General features: G+C 34.0%; 1 protein-coding gene across 1 annotated transcript in view; it reads right to left on the minus strand.

The window, feature by feature from the left end:
* PTPRC (protein tyrosine phosphatase receptor type C) overlaps positions 1–20,092 on the minus strand; it is a 112,170-nt gene that overhangs the window by 33,139 nt on the left and 58,939 nt on the right. The window contains exons 5-13 of the mRNA XM_081299748.1: positions 19,482–19,625; positions 18,639–18,701; positions 17,331–17,360; positions 15,445–15,660; positions 14,042–14,164; positions 12,956–13,093; positions 8,876–9,001; positions 4,475–4,633; positions 1,388–1,596 (exon numbers count right to left, since the gene is read on the minus strand). Coding sequence (XP_081155874.1) covers positions 1,388–1,596; positions 4,475–4,633; positions 8,876–9,001; positions 12,956–13,093; positions 14,042–14,164; positions 15,445–15,660; positions 17,331–17,360; positions 18,639–18,701; positions 19,482–19,625 — 1,208 coding nt within the window. The remainder of the gene's footprint in view (positions 1–1,387; positions 1,597–4,474; positions 4,634–8,875; positions 9,002–12,955; positions 13,094–14,041; positions 14,165–15,444; positions 15,661–17,330; positions 17,361–18,638; positions 18,702–19,481; positions 19,626–20,092) is intronic.

The following is a 20,092-nucleotide window of genomic DNA, read 5'->3' on the forward strand; positions in this document are numbered from 1 at the left end:
TCATTTAATATACAAAGGACTTACCCCCAAAACCGGACAAATGAGGTGAAGATATGTTATCATAAGGACAATAACAAAACTATATGTAATCTTAACAGAAAGTAAAAATCCTCATTGAAACAGAAAGAAATACAAATACCTTATTCTACATGCTAAATGCAAAAGTATAGGCAAGACTCTCAAGAGACATTAATTTCATACATTAATATAAAAAATGGTGATATGTGTCCAAACAAATCTTAAAATATATGTAAATTTCTTTGGACTTAACCAATCTATTTCATGAAGTTTATCAAACAGAAATTATTAAAGACATTCAAAGGTTTTGCTATTACTAATAAGTGTGTTTACAGGATGTATCTATATTAGAGATCAACATACAGTTAGTGGAATAGGATAAATCATGTAATAGAATTTAAGCATATATTAAAAATTACATAGTAGTAAAATATTTAACATGGAAAGATGAGCATGATATAATGACATATGAAAAATATGGTTTGCTGGAAGTGAGACGCTGAGACAGGACAATCATGAGTTCAAAGCCAATGCAGGTCACTAAGAACTCAGTGAAACCTTGTCTCTAAATAAAATAGAAAAATATGGTTCACTAAACTGTATTCAGAATGTTGACATTATACTTGTTAAATGATTAAAAATGTGCATTACAGGAGTGGGGCACGGTGGACCACACCTGTAATCTCAGCTGCTCAGGAGGGCAAGGCAGAAGGATTGAAAGGCCAGCCCAGGCAATTTAGATCCTGTCTCAAAATAAAAAGTAAAAAGGGATGGGGATGTAGTTTGTCAGTGGTAGAGCATCCCCAGATTCAGTCCCCAGTAACACATGCACACACACACAAACAAACAAAAAAGAAAAAAAGGAAGAAAAGAAATGTGCATTGTACATTTTCAAAGTATATTCATAAACTATGATCCACACATTGAGATTATGAATATTTTAAAGTTTTTGATGCTCACTAATATCGTCTGAAATTTTGTTTTTAGTATTTTCTAACCTCCATGTGCATATAAAATTTTGCAGTTGAAAAATTCACAGTAATAAAAAGAAAAGGGTCAAGAAGAAAATTGGCTAAGTAATAATGTGTTGCACAGAAAGGCCAGCACTTCTTGACACATGAGGACTAATTTCCATATAATCAAATCATTTTGAAGTTGTAAAATACTCTAACAAAACATTTCCTTTAAGCCATAGTTAATAGTTCCAGGGATAAAAAGATTGGAGTCAAATTTTTGAAACTCCTTCAAGTGTGATTCCATTAGACATCAGAGTTCACATGATCACTGATCTTAATGCTATTCAAGTACTAGATAGTAATTGCTAAAATATATATTGGTACCATTATTATTATAGAAAGCATGATCTTACCTTCAACTCGTATTCTGTTGAATAGTAAAGATCATGTAAATAGAATTCACATTTTTTGTCTTTCTTTTCTATGAGACTACCTCCAGTTTTGACTTCCAAGTGGTAGCTTCCATTGTTGGGGCCATTAATCTCTTTAGGTTGCGTACATTTGACAGATAAACCGTTGTCTCCCATCTGGGTGACACTCAATCTCTGGACCTCGGTTGGATCTATCAAAGACAAAAAGAGATTTGTTATTTTAATCATTCCATAAGTACATGTTTAAATTACTGGACATTGTATAGAGTATAAAAGAGCTTAAATGTTATCTTGGGATTATATAGTACATAAATTTAAAAAGCTGGAGCCAAACATTTCAAAACAAATCACCTGTTCATTCAGTGAGTATGAACATGTAGATTGTATTTCAAATTGTGAGATGTATGCAGTCCCTGAAGGAAAGTATGTGGAACTAGAGAATAGGAAAAAAGCAGAGGGTGAGGGAAGGAGGAGGGAGGAGAAATGATGGTGACCCAGACCTCCAAGGCCTACCTTTCCTTCCAACCATCCTTTCCCAAAATGCTGGAATTATCCTGCTGAACAGTGGCTTGGTTCTTCAAGAGCCTGCAACAGATTTTGCTTGCTTTCTGTGATATCACAGAAACTCCGGGAGACAACAGAGGCATAAATTGGCCTTTTAAAGTCAGAACCTCAATGACAGGGAGAATAAACCCTAAAAAGGGAATTTTTTTCACCATTGTGGCATCCAATAAACTCTCTGAAGCTACCAACACTGCCTCACTTAGGGTCATTTCTTCTTCCTGTCCCTCATGGAAGTTAGTAATTACTTTAGGGGCGGATCTATCTTGGGGCCTGGAAACCATGGAGACATTATACAGATGGCAATAGCCGAATGTCCCCCAAAATCTCAAATGAAAAATATGATATAAAATAAAATAGTATATAGATCAGTGTGACATAAAGAAGAAAACTGCTAAAAAAAACATAGTGTTTTGTGTGTTTTATCAGGTGAACAGAGGTTGATATAATGCTTTGTAAAACATTGCTTGGTCTCTGATTGCAGTTAATAGTCTAGATAGTAAAGACGACAAAAAAGAATACATTTTTATTGCTGTTGGTTAGGTGTTCAGTTGCCTAAAATATTACAAATCTCACTGACGCATTATTCCTTCTATTCTATGACTATGTCTAAAGAGAAGAGAGAACTCAGGATAGCAGTTTTTTTTAATTATTTTAAATTAGTTTTGTTTAAAATTGTAATAAACTCCAGATGTTAACAAATGTGCTAGATCAATGTGTTTCCCAAATGAAGCATAAAGATGGACGCATAGTAGAACAAAATGCTCTTTGCCGTTCATTCATGGAAAGAACTATTAAAGCATGGATCTCGCCAACATTTATTGTTGCCTGTATTCTTGATGATTGCCATTCAGACAGGAGTGAGATGAAATCTTAGAGTAGTTTTGATTTGCATTTCTCTAATTGCTAGAGATGTTGAACACTTTTTCATATATTTGTTGATCAATTGTATTTCTTCTTCTGTGAAGTGTCTGCTCAGTTCCTGAGCCCATTTATTGATTGGGTTATTTGGGGGGTTTTTTTGGTGTTTGTTGAGTTCTTTATATATCCTAGAGATTAATGCCTTATGAGAGGTGGATGTGGTAAAGATTTTCTCCCAATCTGTAGGCTCTCTCCTGATTTTATTAATTGTTCCCTTTGCTGAGAAAAAGCTTTTTAATTTGAATCCATCCCATTTATTAATTCTTGATTTTACTTTTGTGTTTTAGGAGTCTTGTTAAGGAAGACAGATCCTAGGCCAACATGGTGAAGATTTGGTCCTAGTTTTTCTTCTATTAGGCACAGAGTCTCTGTTCTACTGCCTAAGTCTTTGATTCACTTTGAGTTGATTTTTATTCAGGGTGAGAGATAACGGTTTAATTTCATTTTTCTACATATGGATTTCTAGTTTTGCTAGCACCATTTGTTAAACAGACTATCTTTTCTCCAGTGAATGTTTTTGGTGCCTTTGTCTGGTATAACATAACCATATTTATGCGGATTTGTCTCTGTGTTCTCTATTCTGCACCACTGGTCTACAAGTCTATTTTGGTGCCAATACCATGCTGTTTTAATTGCTATAGCTCTGTAGTATAGTTTAAGGTACCATTGTGATGCAGGATGCCTCCTCCAGACCTTAAACAATACCATACTGTTTCTTGCTAAGGATTGCTTTAGCTATTCTGGGTCTCTTATTTATCCAAATAAATTTCATGATTGCTTTTTCTAATTCTATGAAGAATATCATTGGGATTTTGAAAAAAGTACACTGGTACATTGCTGGTGAGACTGTAAATTGGTGCAACCACTATGGAAAGCACTATGGAGATTCCTCAGAAAATTGGGAATGGAACCACCATTTAATCCCACTCCTTGGTTTATACCCAAAGGACTTAAAATCAGCATACTATAGTGACACAGCCACATTAATGTTTATAGCAGCTCAATTCACAATAGCTAGACTATGGAACCAGCCTAGGTGTCCCTCAATAGATGAATGGATAAAGAAAATGTGGTATATATGCTCAATGGAATATTACTCAGCTTTAAAGAAGAGTAAAATTATGGAATTTGCCAGTAAATGGTTGGAGTTGGAGAATATAATGCTAAGTGAAATAAGCCAATCCAATAAAACCAAAAGCCAAATGTTTTCTCTAATATGCAGATGCTAATTCACAATAAGGCAGAGTGGGGGCACTAGGGAAGAATAGCATTATCTTAGATTAGGTAGAGAGAAGTGATGGGAAGGGAGAGGAGGGGATATGGGGATAGGAAAGATAGTAGAATGAAACAGACATTATTACTGTATGTACTTATGTGACTACATGACCAATATGATTCTGCAACATGTACACTCAGAAAAATGAGAAATTATATCCCAGCTATGTATGACATATCAAAGTACATAAATGCATTCTACTGTCATGTATAACTCATAAAAACAAATAATATATATAAACATATATATAATACACATATTTTTGAAAATAAAATGATATTATCAAAAATGTAAAAAAGCCTGGAACTTACATCCTGCTTGGGTTTGAAATTCACACTGGTTAGCATTTCCATTGCGTTGTATTTTTGCACTGACAAAGGCATATAATGATACACTATATTTTTGAAAGGGTTTCAAATTTCTCAAATCATATTTGCTTTGGTACATATCCAGAGTGACACATTTTTCTCCTTAGGAAAAGAAAAGAAAAGAAAAATTTAGCAAAGTTCTTAAAAGTCACGATCATCATATTTTTCATTTGGTCTCCATGTAATTCCAAGCAGACTCCAAATTAATGAGAAATAAGTATATCCTTAATGCTCAGATGTACATATAAAGCTCAGAAAATATTATTGAGCAATTCAATTTTTATAAATAACCTCAAATATTCAAAAATGATGGTTTCATATGATTGATTTTAGTACATGATATATTTAAAATCCCAGATACATTTGTGAAGGTATTCTCTTTTATTCCTAAGACAACTATAAACATTGTAAATTGGAATACTTTGTTATCAAACCTTTTCCAATTCTTAGCCTCCAAATGTTGAACTAATATTAACTTGAGCTACCATTGTGAAACTTCACTGCAGACATCATTTGATCATCAATAACTAGGTCTGCTCTATCATACTATATTAAGCACTACAGGAGTCCATGGGATCCGTGAGACTGAGGGAAAGCTTCACTCTAGTATTGGAATCTGAGCTCTTCATTCAAAGATGAGTGAAACTGAGTGGCTTAAGGGAGAAAAGAAGGTGCTATAAGTCAAAGAAGGAATGTTTTCAGTTTAGGGACAAGCCTGACTAAGTCAGGGACACATCTGAGAGATTGGGTCTCGTTGAAGTATCTTAACATTCAGGCAGAAGAGTTAGCATTTGTCAAGTGAAAAACATCACTAGGCATTTGTCATTAGCTGTCCATGGGCTGTGTGTGGACTGTTACACATAGTAGCCTTGCGAGGGCGTAAATCTGGCATTGCGAACTTCTGGTGGCACCCACCCCCCACAGGAATTGACTACCTGATGTAGGTGAACTTTCCCCTCAAGCTCTGCCAAAGATCCTACACAGCATCTGAGATGGGTGTGACCTGCCAAAATGTCAATCAACCTGCTGAATGCAAGACATCAGGAAGCAAGACTTTGCCCTTGAAACCTTATCTCTGCTTTGATGGACCCCTTTAAGTAAACTACCAGAGCCACTTTGTCTTTTGTGTAGTTCCAGAACCCAAATGGACTAGATCTATCAGGGGCTTTGCTTCCTAAATATATCTCTGAGTATTTGTGCTTTGTTATTTACTAATCACTTGAGATTGTAAGTTTTAGGGTGGCTTGGATTCTCCTGGAAAGGAAGAAAAACCCCTTCATGACACGTTGGCCATCATCTTCCCCAAAAGGCACTGACATTTTTTTTATTAGACAAATGACATAAGAAAGGATGGGTTAAATGAAGATAGGAGAATTAGCATGTTATTGCATAGCAGCTAAAATGATAATAATAAAACTGATAATGATAAAAAAAGCAAAGCAAGCACTTGTTCTATGTGCCAAGATGTCCTGCCCATGATTTTTAGACAATATACATCAATTAGTTTAATCATCTCTTTGACCCTATATGTAGTATCATCTGATTTTACAGATGAGAAAACCGAGCTACAGAGAGATCCAACAATCTGTCCATGACTCCAGTGGAAAGGAAGAATGAAGCCAACGTGAAATCAAGCTTGAGATCTCAGAGCCCATTCTCCATTCTGTGCCATTTCACTTGCCCACTGGGGTAGAAGAGGGGACAAGTAACTGTATCAGGACAAAGCTTCACCTTTTTCTTGAGTGCCTCCCTTCTCTGGATGTGCCACTGGGCTTGTAGAAGCAATGTATGTTTAAAAGATGCAGTATATGCTTATGTCTTATCTTAGTCACTTATTTGTAAAGTGGAAGTTGTAATATCTAGAAAACACCATGGGATTCCAAATTGTGAGATATAATAGCTATTCTAGAATGATTACATTGCTGGTGGGACTGCAAGTTGGTGCAACCAATCTTGAAAGCAATATGGAGATCCCTCAGAAAACTTGGAATGGAACCACCATTTGATCCAGCTATCCCACTCTTTGGCACATATCCAAAGGACTTAAAATCAGCATATTACAGTGATGCAAGTACACCAATGTTTATAGCAGCTCAATTCACAATAGCTAAATGATGGAACCAAACTATGTGCCCTTCAACACATGAATAGATAAAGAAAATGTGGTGTACATACACAATAGAATATTATTCGGCCTTAAAGAAGAATGAAATCATGGCATTTGCCAGTAAATGGATGTAGCTAGAGAATATCATGCTAAGCAAAATAAGTCAATCCCAAAGAAACAAAGGCCAAATGTTTTCTCTGATATGCTATACTAAGTCACAATAAACGGGGCTAGGGAAGAATAGAGGTACTTTGGATTAGACAGGGGGAGTGAAGGGAGGGAAAGAGATATGGGGCAAGGAAGGATAATAGGATGAATTGAACATTATGACCCTGTATGTGTATATGATTACACAATTAGGAAAACTCTACATCATGTATAACAGAAGAATGAGAAATTATACTCCTATTTATGTATGATGTGTCAAAATGCATTCTACTATCGTGTAACTAATTAGAACAAATTTTTTAAAAAGTGAGGCAACTGAGACATGTCCTCTCTCAGAGTCATGTGTGTTGCACTGAAAATTCCCAGAAATATACTAAGTTCTCTGCTTGTGCTTTCTTTTTCAGAAAGATCTCAGGAAATGTGCTATCAATTTCCTGACTTGGACTACTTTAAAGCAGTTCTTAAATACTGTTTCAAATCATGTCACCATGTTGCTACTCAATGGATTTTGTACTGTCAAAAAAAAAAAAAAAAAAAGCTGTATTTTTTTCCTTTAATAAAAAGCAATCCATAAAATAATTTCCAGCAATATTATTGGTATTTTGTAGAGTTCACATTGATTTCAATAAGGTTTAAAAATACTCCTCTGACTGCAGTAAATTTAGAAGTACTCTTTCCCACTACTGAGGAATTTTTATTCAGTTGGCATCATTAAGTTAATGACACAATAGTGTAGTTCCCTAAAATGTTTAAAATCATGAACAACACAATGGCAGAAAGAGCACAGCCTAAGCTGTTGAACATTTATCTTAAGTTCTATTGGCCTCAGTTTCATCATATGAACCATGAAAAAAAATATATATATATATGCCTTCCTTCTCAGAGTCATTATTAGGATACTTGATGAAATCTTTAACCCATTAAGTCCAATGTTTCCAATTCTATGAATACCTCAACAAAACTGACACTGGTACATTAAAATAGACTGGAAATTATAACCTAGAGTTTATATATTATTATATTAATTAATATAATTGTAATTAGAGTCTTGACATTATAATATAATTATATTATAGATTGTATGCTATATTTAAGTTTTTACTGGTATTCCACATCTGGAATGATGGGAAAAAATGGTTTAAGTAGAACATTATAAAAACACCCAATAAACCAAGGAAACTAAATAAATACCAAATACATTTTTCCTCACATTTTAATTCCTGGCTTTCAGAGTCTCTGAAACAAATTATGAAACAATAAAATATAATCTATGATTAAAAAGTAATATGAACTGTAAATCTGAAAGACTTTATTCCTGTGGATTTTAATAATGATTTTATTTGAAATAACAAGAGTGGTTAACAACTACTTCCAAAATATTATGATCCTACCAGCTCTCTTTTCTTGGATACAGGGAGAGAGGATCTCATTATGGCACGGTTTTGAGATGAATGAGAAAACAAAGCAGAGCACACCTGTGAGGAGGATCGTGGGTTTTGCTATGGAGAGAATAGACTGTGTCCTGAATCCAAAGGCGCTTTAGGCAAAGGTAGTGCATGTTCTAGAGAGAAGGCTGGATTTAGCTACTAGCATACAGTTTTGGAGAAAAGGGCACACATGATCTTGTCCAACTTCCTCTTATATCCCTTCCATTCCCACACCAGCTTTATAGATGGACAGACAATATTTTGTGTATAGCCACTGGAGTAAGTTTTGGAAAGTGTTTGCTTTTGGTTGGCTTGTTTAGGGACTTGAATAATGATTTTGAAACAGTATGAGTCAATTACATAACATTTACAAGACAGATATAAGTAATGTCTGTTAGAGATTTTCTTCATCCAAGCTTTGGAGTGCAAAGATTGGAACAAAGACACATCATGAAAAATAAGCCAATATAGGAGATGTTCTGTGTTCAGAATGGAAGCAATTCTAAAAATCAAGGCAAATAGGATACTCTCACAGTCTCTATGCTGGAAGCTCTATGGTTCACTGGCTCTCTTCATACGTCTAATACTTTTAAATTCTTGATTTTTCTTTCTTGACATAGAATTTAATTCTATATAAATTACCTGAATTGGGCTCATGACAAAGAACAAATCCACTGGGAGTGAACCCACTTTCTGGGGATTTCCAGCTAATTACTCCTTCTTTGTCATTTTCACCACGGCAAGAAAGATTCTGAGGCATTCCTGGAACTGTTTAAAGAATAAGAATAGGTAATATGAAAAATGAGACACAGAACAATCATTCTTTATATAACCACTGTGCAATATTAATAGCCATATTTAATTGTGAATTATCAATGAAATTTAAAGAACAAAATTGGAGTTTATTAAATTTGCTTTAGAATTAATGAACAGGCTAAGTATCTCTTCAGGGTGGCCTTGTGAAGCTTAAGCATTCCATTGACCTGAAGATACCCAAGAATGCCCTTTTCCTCTCATACATGTCATTGTCAAGATACCTTGAAATTTCTAGAACTTGCTGTGTCAAGAATATCAACTTTTTAGCACTGATAAATTTAACAGTAAGTATTTGAGTAGCACTTATTGCTTCCAGTAACTAGTTATTAAAACCTGAGATAAAGAATGTTATAGATGTTTAAATGAAATTTCTGAGGCATAATTTATGTTGAAATGCATCCACTTGAGGTACAGCTTGACAAATTACAATGAATGTATACATCCACATAACCCACACCATCATCAAGATGTAGAGTACTTCTATCATCTCAAAAAGTTCTTTTGTGCCTCTTCTCAGTCAACCCAGCTCCACTGCCCAGCCTACACACTTTCTGATCCACTTTCTGTTACTATATATTAAATGTGTCTTATTATCAATTTCATACAAATAAAATTAAACAGTAAGTAATATTTTACTTCCCACATATTTCATGTAACATAGCGTTCTGGAGGTTTATTCTTGTTGGTGCATATGTCAGTGGCTACTGATTTCTTTTTTACTCATTGGTCATGCTGTGGTTCAGATAATGAATGTCCTCCGTGACCATGCGTTAAAGGTTGGTTCCTAAAGTGTGCTACTGGGAAGTGGTGGAACCTTTAGGAGATAGAATCTAATAGGAGGTTCTTAAGTCATTTAAGGCATACCCTTGAATGGAACTGAGAAACCCCAGTCTCTTCCTCTTCTCTTTTTGCTTCATGGCGCACAAGGTGAGCAGTTTGCTCAAGGATGCACTCCCCATGATTGCCATCCAGTGTCCTCACTAGAGGCCCAAAGCCTGGGGTCACCCAATCTTGGAAAAGAACTTCCAGAATCATGATCTAAATAAACCTTTTCTATTTATACATTAATATTTCCTTATAGGATGAAAAGGTGACTAATACAAGCAGTATTTATATCATTGTAAAGTATGTCACATTTATCTGTAATTCAGCAGTAGATGATATTTGAGTTATTTCTAGATTTTGGGCTACTCTGAATGAATCTGCTTTGTTTTGCAGATATATTTTTCCCTCTTTGGTAAATATCTAAAGTGATGTTGAAGGGTCATTATTATTTCACATCCTCACCAATAGTTACTATTGCCAGTATTTTTAATTTTAGTGGATGTAAACTATCATATTCACCTTATTGCTTCAATTTGCATTTTGTAGATGGTTAATGATTTTGATCATTGTTTTACGTATTAGGCAATTTTGTATTATTTTTTTTCGCCAAGTGTATGTTTAAAACATTTGCTTTTCTTTTTTCTTTTTCTTTTTCTTTTTCATGTCATGTACCCATATGGCCCCAATTGGTCTAGATTCAGCACAATCCTTGTCAGAATTTCAGGAAGATCATTTGTAAAAACTGTTGGCTGATCCTAAAATTCATCTGGAATTTCAAGGGCTGCCATATATTCCAAACAATCTTGGGGAAGAAGAATGAATTTGAATGACTCCTACTTTCTAGTTTCAAAAACTTATCACAAAGCAATAGTAAGTGTCTAGTACTGGTATAAAGATAGATATATAAACCAATGAATAGAACTAAGAGTCAAGAAAAACACTTGTCATTACGTTCACAAAAGTTTTGACAAAAATAGCAAGACTATCCAATGGGAGAAAGAACATATTTCAGCAATTGGGCAACCAGATAGGGCAACTAGATGGTCACATGCAAAAAGAATGAAGTTGAACACTCACCACAAACCATGTATACACACACACACACACACACACACACATATATCAGTAATACAGAAATATATATATTTTACATATACTTATAGAATATATATATTATGTATTATATAACATATAATACATATTATTGTAATATATTCTATAATATATAATATAAGTACATACATATATGTATGTGTGTATATATATATATATATGTGTATTTCTCTCTCTATTACTGGGATAACTCTTAATAATGTCATATTATTTTTAATCCATTTTGCTAATTGTCCACTTACTTTTTAGTTCTCTTTTCATAGGAAATAAGGAAATTCAGACCTGCAGTTGTCTAAGCTCTGGCCAGGTTTCATACCCACATTACATTAATCCTAAGCCTATTCCAAATCCTAAAAATAATCAAAGGGTGTTGAGACGTTCCCATGCCTCCCCTATACTGTGGAGTATTTGAATAAAAATTATCTGTTTTTTAAATATTTGATGATCTTGTTGGTAAAGCTACCTTTTTATTTTTATTTATTTTTCCAGATGTTGTGAATTAAATATAGAACTTTGTACATGCTAAACATGTACATGCTAAACATACTACTGAGCTACACACTCATCCCCTATAAAGCAACCATTTCTTTTCTTTCTTTTTTTAAACAGACCATTAAGAAAACAGGTGAGTAGAGAGATAAGTTGGTATAGTTTTAATTCTAATTTCCTAATTCTTCCTACTAAATGTTCATGTATCAGAGCCTTTAGAAAATTATACATTTTATCTAACTTTTCAAATTGGATACAAGGTTGTTTTCTAACTTACAGAATTTCTTACATTAAAAAAAAAGAATTTCTACGATACTTTTTACTCTTATTGTTTTATTCAATTCATGGAGGAAGGATTGTTCTGCTGGACATTAGCTATTTTATTATTCTTTTCAAAAGCCAGGACTCACACTTATTAATGAATTCCTACTATTTTTGTTTGTTCCCTTGTTCAATAATATGTACTCTAAACCTTGTTATCTTTGCATTTGTTTCATAGGCACTTTTTATTGACTTTCATTCAACATATACCAAAGTGAAAAAATTCCAATAAAATCACTTTAACATTTTTAATGCTACAGAATATCCCCCAAATTGGTCTTTACTCAAATCTGAGTATCTGTGCAAAGCACTCATTTTTTTATTGTAACTTTTGATCTATTGTGACATTTATCTTCCTTGTGGTTTTCTAGTTGTGTTCTCTGCCTCTTTCTGCTCTTCCTTCTCCTCTTTTGCTCTTCCTCCCCCTCCTCCTCTTGCTCCTCCATATCACCCTTCCTTCTGTGACACATAGAACTCTTCATTCCATAATTCTCTTCTACTGCTTGTTGGAAGTCCCATCTCTTTTACTTTCCTTATGGTGGTTACTCATAAATTGTCAGACAAATAATAAATGCATTTTCCTAGAAAATTCTGAATTTAATTGGACTCTTTATAGTTCTAAATAAATGTGTAAATTTTAACACTTTTTCACCCATTCTCCTAAATGCTATTATATTTCATAATCTCACGCTTCAGTTATTCATTAAGAATTATTATCTTCTTATGACTTATATTGCCAGTTCTTTGATAACAATAATAACTATTTTGCAATCAATACTTAGATATACTACTGTGCTTTGTGAGTTTCTTTGCTCATTTTACTTCTGTCATAGAGGCAGGCTTTGACAGAGGGGCAGAAGGTACAGAAATATACAAAACAGAGAATTGTGCTATTAAAAGAAGGGAAAATGAGATGACAAGTGAGAAAACAAAACATTTTACTTATTTCAGTTCTGTTTCCAATATGATCTTATTACAGCTTTAAACAGAAAAAATAAACAAGTAAATAAACTGACAGAAGTTAGGGCCTTGTGTAATTTATTTTCAAGTTCAACTTTAAAAAGTGATAAAAAATTGTTCTCTAAAATTCCATTATTTTCTGTATAAGAACATAAAAGGGAAAGCAATTTTACATATAAATATAAGTAACATACTCACTTCCAAAATCTGTTTCAATAAATCTACTGTCATTAGTATATGATTGGCCATTATAGAACACTTTTGATATACAACTATAGTTTTTTTTCGGAGAAAGGTCTACAAATTTTGCTTCTTTCTCAGAAGATGTCAAATTATCTGAAAGAAATAATTATTGCATATGAGTACATAAATATATCACATCTAACTTTCTTTTTTAATCCATATTTATGGTTCTATAATATATTGATTAGCTAGGAAACCAATGCAAATGATTGAAATAGTAAGTCAAAGGTCCTGAAAATGGTTTTGCTACACTCCATTTTTAAGGAAATACGTAGCAAGAGTAACTTCATTTGAGAGTATCCCTCATTTAATGATGGAAGGAGGCCTTGCCTCAGCATTCTCTGTTCAGAACTGAGATTGCACCTTAGTTAGCCTTTGCCTGGACAGACGGTTTTTTAATTGTCCATCTGTCACCTGTTTGCTCTGGCCGTGCTCACAGTGCTTACACTGTAGCAGGCACCTCTCCCTTAACATGATGATGACAGCAGATGCTGCACTCCATCCTCTGTGTGCACATGTGTGTGGGGGGGGGGTGTGCATATCTGTCCGTCTTACCAAATATGGCTTGGCAGGGGTCTTTATGCCAAGAGCCTAGAAGCAGTTGCTGTTTTGCCATTATAATTATTTTCCAATAATAATAACAACTATTATTATCATTAAGTATTCTTGACCTTCTGTGTGAACTTTCTTGATGGAATTTGACACAGTAAACTCTTGAATCTTACAATCCCCTATCAGTTTTCCCTTTCTATCAGAGTATAATCTTGTCAACAATGCCTTGTATATAGCAATTGCCAAGAAAAATATTTAAATTAATAAACTTTTACTTTGTCGGTATGGATCTTACAGGTTGAGTCTCCATTTTGTGAAATTGAGCAGTATAAATAATACAGTTGTTTGACTTCAAACATCTCATAAACCAAGTAAATAAATAAATAAAAGGCAAGAGATAGGCAGGGGAGGGGGAGAAAAAGAATTAACCAGTATCTAGAAAAACTTTGTAGCATTAAAAAAATTATCTGATCAATGTTATAGTCTTACCACATTGATATTCGTATCTAAATTTCTCTTCACCACAAGCAGGTTTTCCTCTCCATTTTAAACAAATCGAAGTATTTGCTGCTTCTATTGGTGTGCAATCATCTAACTCAAACGTTTCAAGATCTATCAAGAATATACAAAAATAGACCTGATTAACACTTTACAATCTGTATTATTTCCCAACTAAAGTCTCTAAAATTATATTCATATCAAGATTTCATAAGCATATGTATGGCTTTTGAAAAAGCCTGATGACCTTCACGGTTTGGTGCTTCCTGATTATTATTATTATTATTATTATTATTATTATTATTATTGGTTTGCCTTTATTTTTAATTAACACATAATTTTACTAATTTGTGATGTACAATGTGATGTTTTGATACATGTATGTGTTGTGTAATAATGTAAGGGTAGTTATATCTAATCACTTCAAACTTTTATCATTCTTTATGAAAAATAGTATTTATTATATTTTGAACACCATACACTTCAGTAGGGTTTCATTTAGAATTTATGCTATGTTTAAAAATAAAGCTTGAAAATGTCGAGATAAAATTGCAGTTTTGCATATTTTTAAATATTTCATTTGCTTTCTTATTTGTATGTTCATTTTTCTGTGAACTCTTTGACTTTTACTAGGACTATTATTGCACAAAATATTGAAGTTTTCCGTCTTGAGGAAGGCATTTTTAAATATTGTCATTTTCTGCATTCAACTGATTTTTTATTTCAGTAGTTTTGGGAAAACAAATGAATTAAGTGGATTTTTTAAAAACATCAGATTATAACATATTCAAATGTTAATAAATTGCTCAATAATCTTCACTTTACTAAATGACATGAGAATTTTTAGGTAACTGTCTGGGCTTTTTCAATCACTCTTCCATATGTATTTTGCTAAGAAATACTTCACTGGAGTCTGCTTGACACCTGAGGTCATTTCTCTTTCCCAGCAATGGTGTAGTTCACAAAATCAGCTTGATGTCCTAACACAATGAAACTCTACTGTGAAATTATTTTGGTTCTTTCCATACACATCAGATCCTTAATTTAAATATGTATATGTATAAAATATATGTGCATATATAATATATACATATATAATAACTTGAATTAAATAAGAGAAGAGAAAACATATAAAATCAGGCAGTGGAATAAATCATATTTAAGTTACATGACCTCTTTGTAAAAGAAGTAGAAGGGGTGGCCCAGGACATGAAGAGAAGGCTTGTATGACTTCATCATTTTTCCTGGATTAGGGGAACATACAATTCATTCACTGTCTAATTGAATTCCTTCAGCCCTGTTCTCTCATCAGACTAGTTCCCGGGACCACTAGAACACACATGCAAACTATGCTGTGTTTATAAATATACAAATAGAAATAAATTGATATTTACCTGGTGGTACTTCTAATTTTATCACTTTAAAAGGAGTAGTACATGAAGTATGTGATAGATTAAAAATATCATTGTGACATCCCCGTAGACCTTGCAACTTTGATTTACAATCTTTAAAGTCACACAACACATCATCTGTAACATTCAGCTCTGCTGTAAATGATTTATTATTTTTGTCATATTTATAATTCACAGAGATGTTCTTGAATATTTCCTCTGAAAGAAAATAAAAGTATGGATTATTGTTTATAAAATAAATAAAACTACATTAAATACAAATTCCTTACTATTTATTTTTAAAAATGTCAAATTACTAACAAAATATCCCCACAAACATTAAAAAAACAAAAGAAATACATCAGGGGCCTCCACACCACTCTTTAATAGTTCCCTTTACTTTATTTATCAAGGACTTATAAATTTATATTTGGATGGTTACTGTGTTAATCTCTATCTTCCTATTGGGGCTATTAATTTCATGAAAACCATAATTAGTTTATTTTGAACATTGACATAAATTCAGGTCAATACATAATATCATTAGTAAAAGCTCAATAATTGCTTATTGAATTGAGGCACAAATCTGACAAATTTCCTCTAATTTATAATTTCCCTTGTTTTCTAAAATGTGGTTATAAATTCTGTTTCTCCAAATATGTGGAATGTTTTATAGACCATAGGCCCTCATTCAATCCTTGACTGAATTTTTTTATAATAACAAACACCTCCTAAACACTTTTATTTAATTTAATGTCAACAATTCCTATTGATGGGTAAAAACTATCTTTTTAACAATATCAATCTATTCACTCATTTTTATTTCACAAAAATTCTTAAGACCTTGTTATGCTTAGGATACTGTCACAAACTCTAGAAATACAAAAGGAAGTCAGACATAATCAACTTTTAGAAATGTAGACTTGAATATGAAGATAAACACAGATTCAATTGCAGGAGATAAGCAAAGGTCTGTAATAAGATTATGCAAGAATAATCTGTGAGTAAAGAGAGAGACAACTATTCATATTGGAGGGATAGTGGAGGATTTCCAGAAAAGATGACTCTGTTTGTGTTTTAAAATATGAATGGAAGATAGAATACCAAATACAGGGGCCAGAGAGTATGGAGTGGGACTGGATGTATAGAGAAAGAGCAGGAGGAGACACAAAGGCAGGAGCCTGTGTGTTTGCAAAAGTAGTTTTGTCTTACTGAAGAGAAGAATGTAAATAGAGGATGATACCAGGGGAGAGTTGCACAGAAACCTGAACATAAAAGGTTGCATTACCTAAACAAATGCATGAAACAAATGTATACACTTAGTATAAAGATCAGCCTATAGAAAGCTACTGAAGGTAGTGGCTTCAGTGGTGAGATTTAGAAGGAAATGTAAGGATGAACCTGACTGTGAAGACTTTGCTTCTGCTGGGACAAGAAGAAGAAAATGAGAGAAGAATGGACATACTGTTTCCATATGTGTGTACTGAGCTATCCCCTGGCCTGGCAAGATAGAGAGATGAGGGGATCAGAAATGGATTTGTTTTTCTTCTTTCCTTCTTAATATGTTTTGAAAGTATTAATCACATATTATTATCTTTGCCCCATTCCAAAGTTAACTTGCTATCATTACATTTTACAAATAACTAACTATAATTAAGAGGCTTCATCAAAGTTGTCTGTCAACTTTACAATCCTGGAACTCAAAACCAGGGCTTAATGTGAAATCTAACCATCTTGCCCCTGAGGAATCCTGGCTCTCAAGATCTGGGGCTAGTCAATTCATGTGAAATTAGAGCCAGGGGTTCTTCTTGAAATCTTAGAATGAAGAAGAAAATAATTAAAGTGCTATTCCACACTGATATAGGTTACCTCTAAATAAACAAACTTACCACATGGTGGTAGTTCAGTTGTAGTAGCAGCTGTAATAAAAAAAAGAAAAGATATTATTAATTTTTTTAATTTAATTTTTTTAGCTTCTCTAGTCATTTGGGGGGAAGGTAGTTCATATTTTTGTTTTTTAACTTCGTGAACTATAAAATCTATCTAGTTAGGTTAATACAATGGAGAGTTTGCCTAGTACCTTGTTCTGATATCAAACCCCAAATGTTAGAAAGTAATGAGCTAGTTCTATAAAATATTCACCAAACACAATTGCAACAACAACAATATTAAAGGCTGACTCAGCGGTGGAGCACTTGCTTAGCATGAGTGAGCACTGGGTTCTATCCTCCACACATGAAAATAAGTAAATAAAATAAAGGCATTGTGTCCATCTATACCTAAAAGTATTTTAAAAAATATCAAGACTCTTTGGTACACATCTGAATGCATTATGATGACATGGTCAAATAGTCACACTGCCAAAGGTATTTTAAAGGTCCTCTTCCCCTTTGCTAATCTAAACCTTAACTTTCATGGCTATAATGCTTATTGAGAGAAGTTTATACTTTGATTTTAAAAATCATATTATACTTAAAGACTGTGTTGTTATTTAGTTTAACTTCTGTAAGCTCCTTTTTTTTAAAAAAAAAAGGTTTTGCAAAGAGAACAATAAATTTCTCTTTCGACAAACTGAGTAGTATATTGTGTGAGCATATGATTTGACTGAAGAGTTGGGAAGAAATGCAATACATGGATGGTAAGAGATCTCTGCTGGTCTTCTCTCAGAGTTGGAAGAATTTGGGGGAGAATGGTGGACTTGCAGACTCTGCTTTTGCCAATCCAGATGCCACCATTGCTGCGGGCATTCCCCAGAAGCCTTATCCATTGACCTCCATGCCTGCACATTGCTTGACCAAAACTGCCACCCATCCTCTGCTACCTATCCAACACTTAGAAAGGAGAGCTCCACTGACAGCATTATTCATTTCCACACTAATACCCAAGCCCACTCTTAGAGAAAGAATTTCTAATAGATGTGGTTATTTCTCATATGTTTTCATAAAGCATACAATTTGTGGGGAGCATTACTGCAGTATGGTGGCTATTACGGTAAGATTATATGCTGATCTCATCAGTTCTTGCACTGCCAAATGGATACAGGACTAAACTGCTATCCCATGGCTCTTAGGAGTGGAATGCTAAGTTGAACATCGCAAAGAAAGCAGCCCCAGGAAAAAGAGATGGAAGACCAGGCTGTGAGTACATCCACAGTAGTGGTGAGAGCACAACTGCATGACTGAGAGGACGGTTGTCACCTTTTGTTGTGGTTGGAGGGGCAGTGCTCAATGGAGTGGCTCCTGGAGTTGTATTGTCAGAACCTATAAGGACATGAACAGAAGAATAAAAGTTAATGAGTTTGTCCTATTAAAGGGTGAGGGGGAAGACTCTTTAGCAAAGATAATGTGCTGATCAAATGTTTGCTCTAGGAATCCTTGTTTGAACAGACACTTGCTTATTTTTGAAATAATCAAATGAACCAAAGATTTCCTATGAAAACCCTTTTAGATAATTAATATTTCAAGTAATTTGAACTAAACATCATGTAAGTTGATAGCAAATTATGCATCTTCTAGTTTTATTCTTATCTGATGTGTAATCCTCTTTAAAGGATTCTTTCTCCTTTCAATTACGACTCTCCTTATTTTCCATATTAAGGGGATTGGTTACCCTTTTGTAATATCCATTGCATATCACACTTTTTTGCACATTCAGTTTTTCATATCAATCTCATGAAATGAGTATTATTATATCCATTTTTACAGAAGGGAGAATCAATATTCAGAAAATACTAGCAACTGGTCCTAAAATCAGCTAGAAAAATGAAGAAGCTGAATTTGATCCCAGGGCTAGATGACATGAAAGCTCATTCATTATCTATTCTTTTTTTTACCACAAACCTTTATAATCTTAGTAATAAAAACATGCCCAGAGAAAGCTTACTGGTAAGTTTCTTGTGCTTAATTTAGTATCAAGATGTAAAATTCCATAAATTAGGAAGCCTGCAAATAATATTTGGAGTGATACAAGAGATGCATTCCAGTTTCTAGTTTCTATTTCATTATCCGTAGCCTAAAGCACCTGCAACATCATAGGCAAACCTGAGGAGTTCTCTGTGGTGCTGATGTTGGTGGTGTGTGCAGGTAAGACAGCAGAGCTGTTGTATGCAGGTATGCGGGTGACTGCTGGAGGGAAGGCTGTGTCTGCAGGAATGGTGCTGATTAGTCTCCTCCCATCAGGGACACCTGCAATCAAAAGGGCCATCAGCACTGTCACTTGATCCTATCACGCAAGGGCAGTAGTTAGACAACCCACATAAATATGATTACTGAAGCTAAGGCAGAGCAGGAGCATCAGGCATAACTGCTGTATCACAATATATGCATTCTGCAAAACTGTGCTAAAAGCATGTGGACTTGTGGGAAATATGAATCTTAGGGGCAGACAACTGGAAACCTATGCAGCTTTGTAATCAGACTACAAATTAAAAAATATTTGGAGTCCCAGGAAGTAGCTTGGACAGCACAGGGAGACCAAGCTTTTTAGCTGAGAGTTGCTTTAGGCAATATTGAAAATATATTAGAGCAGCAGAGAGGGATGCTATCTTGGTGATGCAGATAACATGAAGACTAAAATGAAACTCTGCATATAAAAGACTGTGTTAAGGTTGATACAAGAGGAAGTAGGGCCTGGCACCTGCTGAGAACCTGGC

The sequence above is a fragment of the Spermophilus citellus genome, assembly GCF_964194105.1.
Source record: "Spermophilus citellus genome assembly, chromosome: 6".
Taxonomy (NCBI): domain Eukaryota; kingdom Metazoa; phylum Chordata; class Mammalia; order Rodentia; family Sciuridae; genus Spermophilus; species Spermophilus citellus.